Genomic DNA, 14946 nt, shown 5'->3' on the forward strand with positions numbered 1-14946 from the left:
GGGATGAGACAAGGAGACGAACGGGCAGAGTCCAACAGAACTGCTCAGCAGGAATTCTTGGATGAGCAGCGCTGGGGGCGCCCTGGGGATTCTCCGCCATACGGGCTCCCAGGAATTAGCGAGGGACAGCAGTTTACATCCACGCAAATCACACGCATCCATGGGATTTCCTGGAAAGGGGTTTCTCATGACAATGAGTTCCTGGAATTCATTTACATAGTCTGGGCACGCGTAGAGAAAACAGGGTGCGGGTCTTTGGTGGTCGAGGGAAGAAGTAAGCAGTCTTCTTCACGGCGTTCACTAGTTGACCTTCTTTCCAGCGCGTGCGCTGTGAAGTAAAGTCCAGGTGCCGCCTTCCTAAATCAGCAAAATCATTTTCCCTGTAACGGGGTCTCTGTGCGTCTTTGTTCGAGCTCCCCTTATCTCATTCTAGGGGTTGCCCAAGTGTCCGCTGAAGGCCTTGAGTCTGCTCTCGGGGATTTCCGTGGGGAGCCTGACGAGCGTTTCAATCTTACCTAAACAGGCAAAGGGACATCAGGAAAGAGTTGAGGACTCGGGAGTCCTTGAGAAAGAAATGAAGGAAAACACATGCAAAGCTTGTAGACCAGCTGTATTGAGGGAATCCAGCTGTACTGAGGGAATCCAGCCTCCTCAGCCAGAAGACAGAGACTGGGAGAAGGACCCCCCCACAATCCGGGAGGAGACAGTCGGTGACCTACTGCATCACATGGACACACACAAGTCTGTGGGACCGGGCGGGATACACCCGAGGGTGCTGAAGGAGCTGGCTGGGTGCTCGCCAAGCCGCCTTCCATCATTTCCCAGCAGTCCTGGCTGAGCGGGGAGGTCCCGACAGATTGGAGATTGGCCAATGTGACGCCCATCTATAAGAAGGGTCGGAAGGATGATCCGGGAAATTACAGGCCTGTCAGCTTGACTTCGGTGCCCGGGAAGCTGACGGAGCAGCTCATCCAGAGTGCCATCACACAGCACGTGCGGGACAGCCAGATGATCAGGCCCAGTCAGCGGGTGTAGGAAAGGCAGGTCCTGCCTGACAAACCTGATCTCCTCCTACGACAGGGCGACCTGCTTATTGGGTGAGGGAAAGGCTGTGGGTGTTGTCTGCCTTGACTTTAGCGAGGCCTTTGACACCGTTTCCCACAGCATTCTCCTGGCAAAACTGGCTGCTCGAGGCTTGGATGGGCACACGCTGTGCTGGGTAAAAAACTGGCTGGATGGCCGGGCCCAAAGAGTGGTGGTGAACGGAGGTAAATCCAGTTGGCGGCCGGTCACGAGTGGTGTCCCCCAGGGCTGGGTTTTGGGGCCACTCCTGTTTAACATCTTTATTAATGATCTAGACGAGGGGATCGAGTGCACCCTCAGTCAGTTTGCAGACGACACCCAGTTGGGTGGGAGTGTTGATCTGCTCGAGGGTAGGGAGGCTCTGCAGAGAGACCTGGCCAGGCTGGAGCGATGGGCTGAGGCCAACTGGGGGAGTTTCAATAAGGCCAGATGCCGGGTGCTGCCCTTCGGCCACAACAACCCCCAGCAGCTCTACAGGCTTGGGGAGGAGTGGCTGGAGAGCTGCCAGTCAGAGAGGGACCGGGGGGGGGGGGATGGACAGCCGTCTGAACAGGAGCCAGCAGTGTGCCCAGGTGGCCAAGAAGGCCAATGGCATCCTGGCTTGTATCAACAATAGCGTGGCCAGCAGGGACAGGGAAGGGATCTCACCCCTGTGCTCGGCACTGGTGAGGCCGCCCCTCGATGAGTGGGTTCAGTTTTGGGCCCCTCACTCCAAAAAGGCCATTGAATGACTCGAGCGTGTCCAGAGAAGGGCAACGGAGCTGGTGCAGGGTCTGGAGCACAGGTCTGATGGGGAGCGGCTGAGGGAACTGGGGGGGTTTAGTCTGGAGAAGAGGAGGCTGAGGGGAGACCTCATGGCCCTCTACAGCTGTAGGAAATGAGGGTGCAGAGACGGGGGATGAGTCTCTTTAACCAAGTAACAAGCGATAGGACAAGAGGGAATGGCCTCAAGCTGCGCCAGGGCAGGGTCAGACTGGCTCTTAGGAAGGATTTCTTTGTAGAAGGGGTTGTTGGGTGTTGGAAGGGGCTGCCCAGGGCAGGGGGAGAGTCCCCATCCCTGGAGGCACGTGCAGGGGGACTGGGCACACCAGAAAGCAAAGCGAGGTGTAGGGGCATCCTGAAATGGAGCCCAGGGACTTGGGGTGCCTTAAAGCGACAGCCAGGGCTCCAGGAATGCAGAGAGAGGCACACCAAGGGGTCCAGGGTGTCCCAAAAGTCAGGCTGAGAACCCAGGAAGCACAAAAAGGGACATGGGGGTGTCCAGCCACCGCCTCTTGTGCTTGCAGGGAGCCTTGCTGGCGAGAGCCTGCTCTGCCGAGCCCGTCTGTCTCCCACGCCGGCGAGCCTTGCAGGCAAGAGGAGGACAGGGGTCCACAGAGCGTGCAGGGAGGTGGGAGCCTTGGAGAGGTGGCCTTGGGCAACCCTGTGCCCCTGGAGACAGTGCGCCAGGGGCCGTTTCCCTTGGCAACGTGGCCTGTGTACACGCAGAGAGGTTCTGAGCACCCGGGACACTCCCAGCCCCCATTGAGCCCTTTATGATGTCAGCGCACGGCCCCCAGAACAAGGGGTTCTGTCCCAGGCCCTGCACACACAGTACCTGGTGGTGCTGCCAGTGCTGTGCCAGTGGGCTGGTGCTGGTGGCACTGGTGGAGCTGGTGCTGCTGGTGCAGGTGCTGGTGGAGCTGCCAGTGGAGCTGGTGCTTGTGGCAGCGCTGGTGGAGCTGGTGCTGGTGGTGCCGGTGCTGCCATCGCTGCTGGTGGTGGCTCAGCCCGCAGGCAGCTGCCCGTGCCCTGCCACTCCTTGGGGTTGGCTCCTCTGTTGGCAGCCGGCACCCGGCAGTGCCCACTAAGTCCTGCCTGGCAGCGCTCCCCAGGGATGAGCGAGGGGAGGCGGTTCAGTGCCCATCCCCGCCGGGCCATGAGGAGGATCTGGCGGTGGCTGTGCGGGAGGGCCAGGAGCATGGGGGCAGGGGAGGGTCCCGAGTCCTCCAGGAGCAGCGGTGGCCATGAGCTCCAGCCGGAGGGCCGGGACGAGCTGCACCGTGCAGCCACCAGCGGCAACTTGGCCCCAGCGCGGCCGCTGGTGGAGGAGCGCGACACCGACTGCCGGGACAAGGCCGACAGGTAACGGGGCGCAGGCAGGCGGGCGCTGCCTGGGAAGCTCCGGGGCTCTTTTCCTCCCCTGGGGCTTAGCTTTGTGCCTGTGGGTGTTCGTCCTCGAGGGAGGTCACTACGGAAAGGGCGGGCAACAACAGGCCCTTCTCCTTGCCGTGAGCTGTGCCTACGACTGGCTCTGCTCTTTGTCTCTCCAGGCGCAGGCGCAGTGGCAGCGCGCGGCCTGTGGACCCCAGCAAGCGGGAGAAGAAGGGAGAAGCTGCTCCAGGCCAAGGCAAAGGGGTGTTAGCATCCAGCGCTCCCCGTGGGGCAGCAGCTGCTGCAGCGAGGCGGCGTGCACCCGCCCTGCGGAGAGCAGGTAGGACTCTCCGGTGTGGAGGAGGGATGGGGAGAAGGCCTGTCGCCTGCCCTTCTGGCGGCTTGCCGTGGAGACGGGCCGTTTGGAAAGGATGATGTGGTGTGGCTGATGGTCCAGGAAAAAGTGCACTGCCAGGCCTTGTCCCTGGAAAGCAGAATTCTCGAGACGCTCATTCCTTCGGGGCTCATTTCTGATCACTTTGAGCCATGCCGTCATCCCCCTGGCACACGGAAAAGGCGTGTGCGCTAGAGGAGACGAATTCCCCAGCAGGAGAAGAGACGTGTCTGGAATCTGCATTTTGACAAGTCCCCCTGGGTTTGGGGTGTGTGGCTGTGCTAGGATTGTCTCTGCAAGCACGATGATTGGGAAAGCACTGTAGGCATCAAGGAGCTGTGTTAGCTCACTCTGGTTTCAAAAACGTGTGTTTTTAATGTAGATGAGCCTGCCGCCTGCTTGGAGTCGGCCGTCCGTACGTCGCCATCAGATGAAGAAGGCGTCAAGGAGAGCAAGAGCTTTGGGCAGGAGGTATGCCAAACCAAAGATTTTCAATTCGAGTCCTCCTTTTAGGATTACGTTCCATGCTACTGCAAAGCAAGACTTTTCCAGGAATAATGTCTAAGGCAGAGTTATTGAAAACTCTTTGATAATCTGCTGTCAAGCTGCTGACAGTCCTCGCCTGGTTGTATGAAATGCTGCTGCTTCCTCCTGGTTTGAGCTGATTTCCTAAGTGCTGTCCATTTGTGTTCTTCAACTTTGAACAGGCAGAAGATGCCAGAGCCCAAATACCGACGGTGGGGTCAGATTCATCCCCTTCCCACCTGAGCCCTGGGACACATCAGCCATCTGAAAGGGTCGATGGGCAAGTGTTTCTGAGAGAATGTCACCAATGCCTTCGCGTGCAAGGAAAGCTCCATGAGGACATGGCTGAGATGCGAGAAGAAAACGAGAGCTTGTCTCGGCAGCTGAGCAAAGCCGAAAGAAAAGCTGATGGGCTGGAAAAGGAAGTGGAGCAACTGAAAAATGCCCTCTTGGAACAGACATCGGCTTTAGACTGGACAGAAAGAGAATTACAAGAGAGCAAGAGGCAGACACTGGACTGGTATGGTGCATGCCTTCTTAAAGAGCAGAAGAGAGAAGATGCCATCAAGAAGGCAGAAGAGCTGCAGCACCAACTGGCCCAGCTCCAAAGTGAAAACGTTTTGCTGCGTCAGCAGCTGGGAGACGCGCAGAACAACAGCTGCCTGGAACAAATGGTGAGTGGTGGTGCCTCTACATGCGAGGCCGACAAGGTAGAGAAAGAGGTGAGGTGAGCGCTGACCAAGACTGACTTAAAGGAGAGCAGTTCCCAAGGCTGTCTGGCGCTTCTAAAAGTCAGCAGGTGTACGGTCCGTGCGCGGGAGTCCTTCGCTCGGCTTGGTTCTGTTTTGCGCTGGGTTTGTTGGAATCGCGGAAGGTTCTGACAAGCCTTGAGATGTTTATAGACACAGACGTACGTAGAAACGCTGAGGCCCGCGTTGGGTTTCGTTTGTGGAGCAGAACAATGGCGGGAAGGATGATACACAGAGCTGGCTCTAGGAAGCCTTGGCTCGGGTCGCTGGAGAAAGGGCTGCAGTCCAACGACAGCTCCCGCGTTGGCATCCCGTTAGATTTTAGCATTAACTTAAGGAACAAGCCAAACCCCACAAAGGCACAGTCTCGGCATCTTCCGAGGAGAACGTGCTGGGAGACAGAAATCTTCCCCAAGAGATGACATTTCTGGAGCTGTCTTCACTCGCCAGGGGTGGCTGGAGACCATCAGCTGTGCAGATGCCCTCTTCTGCCCGTGGATGCGATGGCTTTGCTTTGCGATGCACTTAGAAAAGTGATCTCGGCCTGTGAACTAGTAACTGGAAGTAAAACTACGCACTTGGGCTTCTTTTAATTTGTACTCCTGTGCCGTTGTTTCCCTAGAGAAGAGAGGCACAGCTGCAAGGAGAGCTCGCTGATGCTGTCAGAAAGCAGCACACAGCAGAAACTGCGCTGAAGGCTTTGACGAACCAGTACGGTCGCCTGAAGGCAGAGAACTCCCGCTTGCAGGAGGACCTGGACAAGGCTAAGGCCAAGGTATGCAAAGTCTTTGAAATGTTCTTTTCCTTCAGCAGACAATATTCTGGGAACAAATCCAGGAGAGATTTGTCTGCGGACGTCACGAGCGTCAGACTAGAGGGTGCTTTTAGCTCCTTTCTGCTGCCCTCTCGCCTTGCAAAGCTGATGCGGCTCTTCAGGGGGCTTGTTTCGAGGCTGAGGGGCAAAGCAGTGGCTTGGGGGCAGCATGTGGGTGGGGAAGAACAAAGCAGCTGTGCTCTTCCGAGTCTCGCTTCTGTTCCCACACCGTCCAAACGTTGTGGCCGTGAGATGAAACCACAAGCCACGTGCCCCCTGATGTCTCTGGCCTTGGTTGTTCTCCCTGCAAGGTTTTTCCTCTGTCGATCTCTGCACAAAGATGGTGTCTAGTTCCCTGGCAGTGGTGGTTGGGGGCAAGGAAAGTGACCTTGGTTTGCCGTTGTCTCATAAGCCAGGCTTCGCCCTCCCTCTAAGGAAGGCCTTGAAGCTCTTGTCCCTCCGCCCGCACTGTCCTCCCCAGCCATTAGCACAGGGGTGTGCGTGGGAGAAGGGACGGGGCACGACAGGAGCGTGGTGGAAGCCAAATGAAAGGCAGCGACCGCGGTGAAATGCCAAAGAGCATCTCCAGAGGCACGGACGTGCTATGATGCTGCAGGAGGAGTGGAGCGCCTTTGCCACGGAGCCTTTCTGGAAAGGAGGGACGGGTGGAAGCTGGAGCAGTCTTGTTGGCAAGGGCTTGAAAGGCGCACTTACTTTCAGGAATCCAAGCGCCTTTTCCCTGGGTTGAAATACAAACTCAGGGCACTGACAGCCATGATCTCGATGCATCCGTTGGATGGAGTTTCACCGAGATTTGAGACCCCTCTGCTCAAGGCAGATTGTTTTTCCCCACATACAGGCGTGCGAACTCTCCGCACAGCTGGAGCTGCAGTCCCAAAAATCTCTGCAGCTCGAAGCTCTAAATAAGGAGATGGGACAGACGGTGACAAGTCTGTCAGCTCGCTTGGCGACTCCTGGCGCGGGTCACACCACAACAGCGCCGGAAGAGAAGCAATATCTGAGTCTACGTTTGGAGGTCAGTTCATGTTCCATTTGTATCTGTGGTCGGCGTTGCGTCCATTTGTGGCTGCGGTCACGACTTTTAGGTGTTTTGTCTCGGGCACGTGGTTCTCTTTGTTAGTGCTGTGGGTTTGGCTTTCCCGTAGGGAAGCCGGGGAGCTGCAAAAGGCTGCGCCAGAGTCTGTGTGTCGTGTGTCGTGGCACCAGTGCGCGTGAAAAACACGCAGCCGTTTTGCTGCTCCTCGTGCAGACAGCGTTTAGGCTGTTTAAGAGCTTTTCTGTAAAAGCGGCGGAAAGAGCAGGTTTGTTGAGAGGGGTGGGCATTGTCTCTGTCTTCCTGTTTCTTGAAGTTGCATCTTCTCTTGTAGGTACAGGCAGCCGCTGAAGCCAGAGTAGAAGAGATCAAGACCGCTGTCGCCTCTTGGAGAAACAACCTGGAGCAGATCATTAGAGCTCAGGCTCTCGAGCTGGAGAGAGCAAAGGACAAGCAGGAGTCGACCGCCCTGCTCCTGGCCTGTGCACAGGCAGAATTAAAGAGCTCTGACAAGCGTTTCTGGGTGATGGAGGACATCGCAAGAGTTCTCAGAATCAAATTAAATAAGTAAGTCCCAACGTTTTCTTTTTTTCCCCACGTAGTACAATAGGACCCTTTTCATCGCGGCTTTCCCAACCCACGTCCCTTTCTTGGATCTGGTCAGCATGATGTGCGCACTTCTCCAGAGCCCGCCGTGGGCTCTCCCATGGCAGAGGCCTGGTTTTGTTTCTCTTGACGGACCCTGAAGTAACCAAGCTGACCAGGCCTGTCCGGAGGGTGTTCTAGTTAGTTTTCTTTTAACAGTTTTCTGTAGCCACCTCCCCTTCCTACACGTACGGTGCAAAAGAGGAGCTCCCTTCCCCTTCTGCTGTTACCCTCCAGCTGAGGAGAGACACACGGGGAAAGGCAGAGGGGACAGAAGAGGAGCCTGTGAGGCAAAAATAATCTATTTGCTGTCCGTTATAACGGTGCAGTGTGTGTTTACTGTGGGAGGAGGGAAAGAGCCCCGAGTCCTTACTACCTTCTGGGAAAGGTCTGACAAAGACCTAACACAGACTGCTTGGAAGCCCGAGCAGCAGCACGTGTGGGTGGCTCGGAAGTCTGTGTTCCTCAGCCCAACAGTGCAGTGTCACACCTGGGGAACCACTTGGTGCCACTATGAGCAACAGCCGTTCTTGCACGCTCCTGCATTTCTCACAGGGCTAATGAGAGGCTAGCAGAAGCCAGGAGGAGCAACGGCAGTCAGAAAGCGGAGTGTGAGCAAGACCAGGGGACCAGGGGACCGAGCGTAAACCCATCGGGCTCAGGTAAGCAGCTCCAGGTGTGATTCTTCAGTGCTCGGGTGGGTTAGGGATTACGGTTGGGTTTTGCTTGGGATACTGAAAGAGCGGAAGCCTTTTCCATGTAATTCCTGGTCACGTGGAACCAGGAGAGAGAAGTTGCTTGCTTATCCCGCCGAGCATAAAGCAGGTCTTGTTAGGTGGAAACCCAAAACAGGGAGCGGGCTCTCCAGAGAAGAATTTCATAACAATGGTTCCTCTGGAGTTTCTTTCGCGGGCTTTAGAAAGCTAGTTGCCTGATGGTCAGGCATGGAAAATCTTATTTCCTCCGTTGCGTGTGTCCCTTTCATTCTTTCTGGTTTCCTCTGTGGGCTTAAATCTCTCCAGACCTTCACAGCGTCCTGTCGCAGTTGATAGTTGTCCATTGACTTTGTGGGCTCGCTCTGCTCTAGAACTAACATTGGATCTTGCTTTCTCTCTCCCAGCCACCAGCGAACGTAAAACCAGATCTGGTGGGGATTGTCCCCGGACATCTGCTCTTCCGCCAAATGTCAGCGAAGCCTGGGATATCCCTTCTGGGGCAACTCCGCCCGACAGCGACATTTTGACGGAGAGTTATTAAAGTGATAGCGACATTTTGACGGAGAGTTATTAAAGTGGTAGAAAACACTCAGGAAAGTTGGTGAATATTCTTTGCCTACCCCGTTCTGGAGAGTGAAAGCAGCCATGGAGGCCTGTAGAAAAAAGGGTTCTGCCACAGGCGGCGCCCGGAACAGCCGCCTCTCCAGGAATGGCTTTGGCAGCTCCGTCGCCCGTGGAGCCCTTGCGGGTGAGCGGTGCGGAGGAGCCCTGGAGTGCAGCTCTGTCGACCTTGCTCCCGCCTCCGGTCAGTGGCCTTGTGCGAAGCTCTGCAGGCTCGGGTGAGCCTGACTGCCAAAGCTGCAGCGAGGAGGTGCCAGCTGCGACAGGGAGGGGACGGCTCAGGGCTGTGCCCACCGCCTGTGACAGGGCTCTGCTCCCCTCCCGCTAGTGCAGGTACCACTGGGGCAGGAGGCAAGGCGTGATGGGTGCCCCAGCTGCCAAGATATGCAATTGGAACATGTGGAGAAATGACTAAATGGGGGAGCACGGAGATAGATACAAATACGTCCTCTTTAGAAATGACACCCAGGGACAGGATGTTTAATCCGTACCTCCTGCTCTCTAGGTCTACGGAGCTGCCGGCTGGAAGGGAGCAGATGTTAACCCCGACTAGGAGAGGCCCCGCACCACAAGGGCCGGGGGAATACACCGGTGTTCCCCGTGCACAGTCTCCCCTCCCTCGGGCAGAGGGAAAGGACCGCGGGCTCCCTGTGGCACCCGAGGGGCCGTCCGGCCCCACCTCAGGGTGTCCCATTCTCACAGGGTGTGTGTTTCAGGGCATCTCCGGAGCCCTGGATGTGCCTTTCTGGTGACCCACCCCTGCACCCTTCCAGAGACCCCTGACAAGCTCAGCCCTGAGGCGTGGCTTTCTGGAAGCAGGAGGGCAGGCCCAGCCCCAAGTCCCGAGGAAAAACTGAACAAGGCCACGGCTTTGACCTGGCTGCAAAGGAGCTAGAGGGAGCACTGAAAACGTACCAAACGTCCCTGGAGAAAAGCATTAGCCAGGATCCCTGTCTGATCCCATCTCGCAGCGGGTCTTCTGAGAACCTCCAGACCACTCTCCTTCCTCGGCACAGCAGGATGTTGATGTTCTTGAATAAAAGGGCCGAGTCCTTGCCTTGGGTCAAGGGCTGCACAGGGACTTTGATGGCCACTGCAGCTGAAAAGGAAAATGCTCCTTTGAGAACGTAGCGTGGCTGGAAGGAAAATAACTTGTGCTTTGTCTGTGTAACGTGCTCAGAGCGAAGATCGTGGATGAGCAGAGCGTGCGGCTACACGAGAGCAAACTCCAGCTCCCCGGCCACGTGCCCACCTCGCCGCGCACGCCGAGGAGCATCCACGCTCCCAGCACGGAGGTGAGGCTCTGAGAGGGCTCGGGCTCAGCAGACAGCTTGCAGGAGCTGATGTCTCCTGCGAGCGCGGGGTGGTGTTTGTAGCTGCAGCTGAGGGTGCCGGAGAAGAGCTGAATCGATCCTTGGGTTGGGATGGAAAGGGGCAGCAAACACCCCGAGTGCGACGGCTTTATGGGTGAGGAGGGACTCTGGGGAGCTGCAGCTCGGTGCCCTTGGCACACTGCTCCACCCCCGAGCTGCTGTCTGATGAGATCCTGTGACACAAGGACAGAAATTGCACTTTGGCTCTTTTGCAGATTTGAGAGGTGTTAAAAGACCTGAGTTTTAAGTTCGCTTTAAAATTAGGAGAAGTAACACAGAGCAGTGTGCTTGGGCAAGTTACTTCTGTCAGCCAAAAAAGGTCAGAGCAAGCTGACGGATAATGTCGACTAAATTGCACTGAATGGAGATCTGCCTTCCCCAAAACCTCGGGTTGGGATTGACCAAGTTGATGAAGAACTCTGGGGGAAGAAATGAAGGAAAATCCAGGAAAGTCCAAGATTGTGTTCCGACAGCTCCTCAAATAAAAGAGGTGGATTTGGAAGTTTGTTGGTACATTTTGAAATTTGGAGGGAACCCAGTTTGGTTGGAAATGAGCTCTTAAGGGTGAAAGCGCCGTTTGGGGCCTGGCAGAAAGAGCTGTTTGTGTGTTCCACTCTGTTTTATTTCTTTCTGTTTGTTTCACCTGGGCTAGTTCGGTGGGGTTTTTCAGTTTACATTCAGACCCAAAGGACAAAGCTGTGATTTAGAACCTCAGTGGGGCTGGAGTTCATGGGGAGAACTGTCAGTGGAGCCGGGGGAACTGTAAAGACCAAGACTGTACGTTGAAATTCGGGGTCTGACACGCACCTCCTCCTTTGAAAGTCTCTGTTCCTCCTTCCAGGGCTTGAAGAGCGTGAACTTCTCTGAACGCCAGCTCCAGAGTAAGGTGTTGCCATCTGCCCGTAGCAGGTACCGTGGGGCAAACGGAGGAGGCAGGGAATGCCTCTCTGCATGTGGTGAGGGAGAGGTTGAGCACTTTGGCTGCTCCCCCCTGTGCTTTCACCTCCAAGGGTCTTTCTTCTCTCTTGGTTTGGTTTTGGTCAAATTATAGGAAAATGGTATTAAAAAGACTCTGGAACTAGTGGGATGGAGAAGTAAACTCTTCAAAATATGTGGGGGAACGCTGTGGGTTTAGAAATCATCTTGGTGCCCAGTGGTTTTGGAGGAGTGTCTTTACACAGGAGGTGATGAGACTTCGAGGGCCAGTGCTGCCTGGCGCGGTGTGACCGACGTCGCAGGCTGTGCTCAGGAGGGAGCCTGAGCTGCTCCTCCGCTGGTGTAAGCCAGGAGCACCGTGATCTGTGCCAAAGGGGCGAGGGGAAGGCAGAGACACTCTGCGCCTCTGGTCTGTGCGCGTGGCAGGCTTGGTGACAGCCTTGGGGTGCTGTGGAGGGTGCTGGCCGGTCTGGGGGGTGCTGGGGTGGGTGAGGGCCATCAGCTCCTTGGCTGGTGGAAGCGTATTGGAGCCTTATCCCTGCGCTGCCTGCCAGGGATGCTGGGAGGGACGTTGGGGCCGTGCAGGTGGTGGAGGGTCAGGTAGAGTTTGCAGAATGACTTGAGAGAGGAAATTTGTTTTCAGCTTCCCATCACGAGAACCGCCAGACTCGCTCAGCCCCCCGAAGGCCGCGCAAGACACGAAGCCTGCAGGAGGAGCTGAAAGCCAAGACTCCTCCTCCTGCTTATCCCCCTCTCAACCTTCTGAGATCGGCTACTTAAATGTAGCTTCGCCTGGAGACACCACAGCCTCCCAGCTGCAGGAGGAGAGTCAGAGCATCAGCTCCGAGAACTTCTAAAGGGGAAGGGTGTTTGTAAAATGTTAGCTGGACTGCAGGGTTTTGGGCTTCTCTTGCTGGGGGATGACGAGGACTGCAGGGGAGAATTGCCACATTGACTGAGTTGGTAATTTCTGGTTCAGCTGTAGTATTCAACAGCTTTATTTTCAATTTACCCAACTGTAAATGTGTGTGTATGTGTGTGTGAGATCCCACACGGAGGCTGGAATTTGTAGATAAACTCAGGAAAATGGAAGAGGGGTGGGGTGAAGCGTATCTTCCCCTGAACCCTAATTCCTGGTCCAGTCCAAAACTACCAGTTTTGTAAATAAAACTCGGAGAAGTTCCCTTTCACCACGTGCCTGCTTTCCTCCATTCCCCTCGATCTGTGCTCAGAGGCCGGTCATTCCTCTTTTTGCACGCCCTTACCCCTGCATTTTGCTTTGTGCAAGCCTGGGGAGGGGAGCGCGGGGTGTCTGAGCACTGAGGGAGGGGATGAGAAGGTGTGGAGAAGGAGGATTGGGGGAGGGAAAGGAGGGGCTCTGAGAGCGGGGATGGTGGGCAGAGGGGCCAGGAGGCAGATGAAGGGAGATGGAGGGGACGAGGGAAATGGAATAGGAGCAGGAGAAGGGAGGGGAGCTGAGCATGCGGAGAAGGAGAGAGGGTGGGTCTTGAGTGCTCCCTGACAGTGCTGGAGGCTCTGTGAGGATGCTTGGGAGGGGGTGGAAGGAGTCAGCTCATGCGGAAAAGGGGTGTAGCAGGGATCTGTGCATGCAGAGAGGGAAGCAGAAAGGCTCAGAGTGTGAGCTGTGGGGAAGAGGAGGGGTCTGACCGCACGAGTGGGATTGGAAGGTCTGTGCCTACTCAGGAGGGCAGGGGATGAATCGGAATCACAGTTTGCACGAGGGGGAACCAAGGAGATGGCAGTGCTCGGAAGGGGAGAGGTGCTCAGAAAAAATGCATTGGCCTGGAGGGCGTCTGAGCATGCCTGGTGGGGGCTGGAGGGGACCTGATCGGGCACAGAGGGCCACAGTGGGGATAAGAGCGGTCCCCAAGGGAAGAGAGCAGGTCTGCCCCGGGAGGGAACAGCGGATCTCTGAGGAGAGTGACGGGATCTGCGCACACGTAAGATGAGGTTTATTCAAAACCTACTTGGCTCCAACCACAATTACAACAAAATTTTTTTTCCAATCTGCCCTGCTCTTTTGCAGCTGTGCTGACGGCACAGTTAAAGATACTCGCTTGGAATCTGTCATCTTGTTCTCCACTCGGGCTCCTCTGTACAAAACCCATCTCAAAACAATTTCAAATAAGCTTTGCCCAAGGCAGATGGTCCCCTGCAGCTGGAGATTCTCCACTGGTGTGACTTTTCAGCAAGGACTCCTGAAACTTAAGTTATCTTTGAGGGGTTTTTTATTTTCAACTTGACTTTTTTCACCCTGCCAGTCTCCTAATCTTGTGTCTCTGTCAAGGAAGACACCATGTTTGTGTCTGCTCAGGTGAGGTTCAGTGTTGCTTGTCTGTGACTCTTTGGGTCTCGCTGGGGAGAGGGCAGTGGGTGGGAGGAGACAGCTCTGACACGGGCTGTGGGCACCTGGAGGAGGCGCCGGGGAGACCTTATTGCAGCCTTTCAATACTTATGGGGGCTTGTAAGAAAGATGGGGACAAACATTTTAGCAGGGCCTGTAGCAATCGCACAAGGGGTAATGGTTTTAAACGAAAGGAGGGTAGATTCAGACTAGATAGAAGGAAGAAATTCTTTATGATGAGGGTAGTGAACCACTGGCACAGGTTGCCCGGAGAGGCCGTGGATGCCCCGTCCCTGGAAACAGTCAAGGTCAGGCTGGACGGGGCTCTGAGCAACCTGATTGAGTTGAAGATGTCCCAGCTCATTGCAGAGGGGTTGGATTAAGTGACCTTTAAAAGTCCATTCCAAACAGTTCTGTGATTCGAGGATCCCCCCAGAGCCCCCAGCATGTCTTGGGGTGCACAGAAAGACACATCCAGGGGGTTGTGGGTGCCCTACTGAGCGGTCCGGGCTGTCCCCAACAGCACATCGTGGTGACCAGGGTGCCCCTAAGGTGCACGAAGGAGTCCAGCTTTTCAATCTATCCTAAACAGACAGAGGGACCTCAGGAAAAAGTTCAGGAGTCAGGAGTCCTTGAGAAACAAATACAGAAAAACACAAGCAAAGCTTTCATACATCCATCACAGTTTACTCTTCATAACTGTCAGAAATTCGTTTGTTTGAGCCCTTGCATTCCCTTTCAGTGGCCATCAAAGTCCCTGTGCAGCCCTTGACCCAAGGCAAGGACTCGGCCCTTTTATTCAAGAACATCAACATCCTGCTGTGCCGAGGAAGGAGAGTGGTCTGGAGGTTCTCAGAAGACCCGCTGCGAGATGGGATCAGACAGGGATCCTGGCTAATGCTTTTCTCCAGGGACGTTTGGTACGTTTTCAGTGCTCCCTCTAGCTCCTTTGCAGCCAGGTCAAAGTCGTGGCCTTGTTCAGTTTTCCCTCGGGACTTGGGGCTGGGCCTGCCCTCCTGCTTCCAGAAAGCCACGCCTCAGGGCTGAGCTTGTCAGGGGTCTCTGGAAGGGTGCAGGGGTGGGTCACCAGAAAGGCACATCCAGGGCTCCGGAGATGCCCTGAAACACACACCCTGTGAGAATGGGACACCCTGAGGTGGGGCCGGACGGCCCCTCGGGTGCCACAGGGAGCCCGCGGTCCTTTCCCTCTGCCCGAGGGAGGGGAGACTGTGCACGGGGAACACCGGTGTATTCCCCCGGCCCTTGTGGTGCGGGGCCTCTCCTAGTCGGGGTTAACATCTGCTCCCTTCCAGCCGGCAGCTCCGTAGACCTAGAGAGCAGGAGGTACGGATTAAACATCCTGTCCCTGGGTGTCATTTCTAAAGAGGACGTATTTGTATCTATCTCCGTGCTCCCCCATTTAGTCATTTCTCCACATGTTCCAATTGCATATCTTGGCAGCTGGGGCACCCATCACGCCTTGCCTCCTGCCCCAGTGGTACCTGCACTAGCGGGAGGGGAGCAGAGCCCTGTCACAG

General features: G+C 55.8%; 1 protein-coding gene across 1 annotated transcript; it reads left to right on the plus strand.

Moving 5' to 3' along the window:
* The first annotated feature begins 3 nt into the window (after positions 1-3).
* On the plus strand, positions 4-8701 carry LOC141953929 (uncharacterized). The gene is made up of 12 exons (XM_074892874.1): positions 4-231; positions 434-629; positions 2370-2435; positions 2613-3207; positions 3396-3556; positions 3993-4081; positions 4318-4809; positions 5507-5659; positions 6558-6734; positions 7087-7319; positions 7953-8059; positions 8518-8701. The coding sequence occupies exons 1-12, from the start codon at positions 4-6 to the stop codon at positions 8652-8654; spliced, it is 2634 nt and encodes an 877-aa protein (XP_074748975.1). The 3' UTR covers positions 8655-8701.
* The last annotated feature ends 6245 nt before the right edge of the window (positions 8702-14946 follow it).

The sequence above is a fragment of the Strix uralensis genome, chromosome 23, assembly GCF_047716275.1.
Source record: "Strix uralensis isolate ZFMK-TIS-50842 chromosome 23, bStrUra1, whole genome shotgun sequence".
Classification (NCBI taxonomy): domain Eukaryota; kingdom Metazoa; phylum Chordata; class Aves; order Strigiformes; family Strigidae; genus Strix; species Strix uralensis.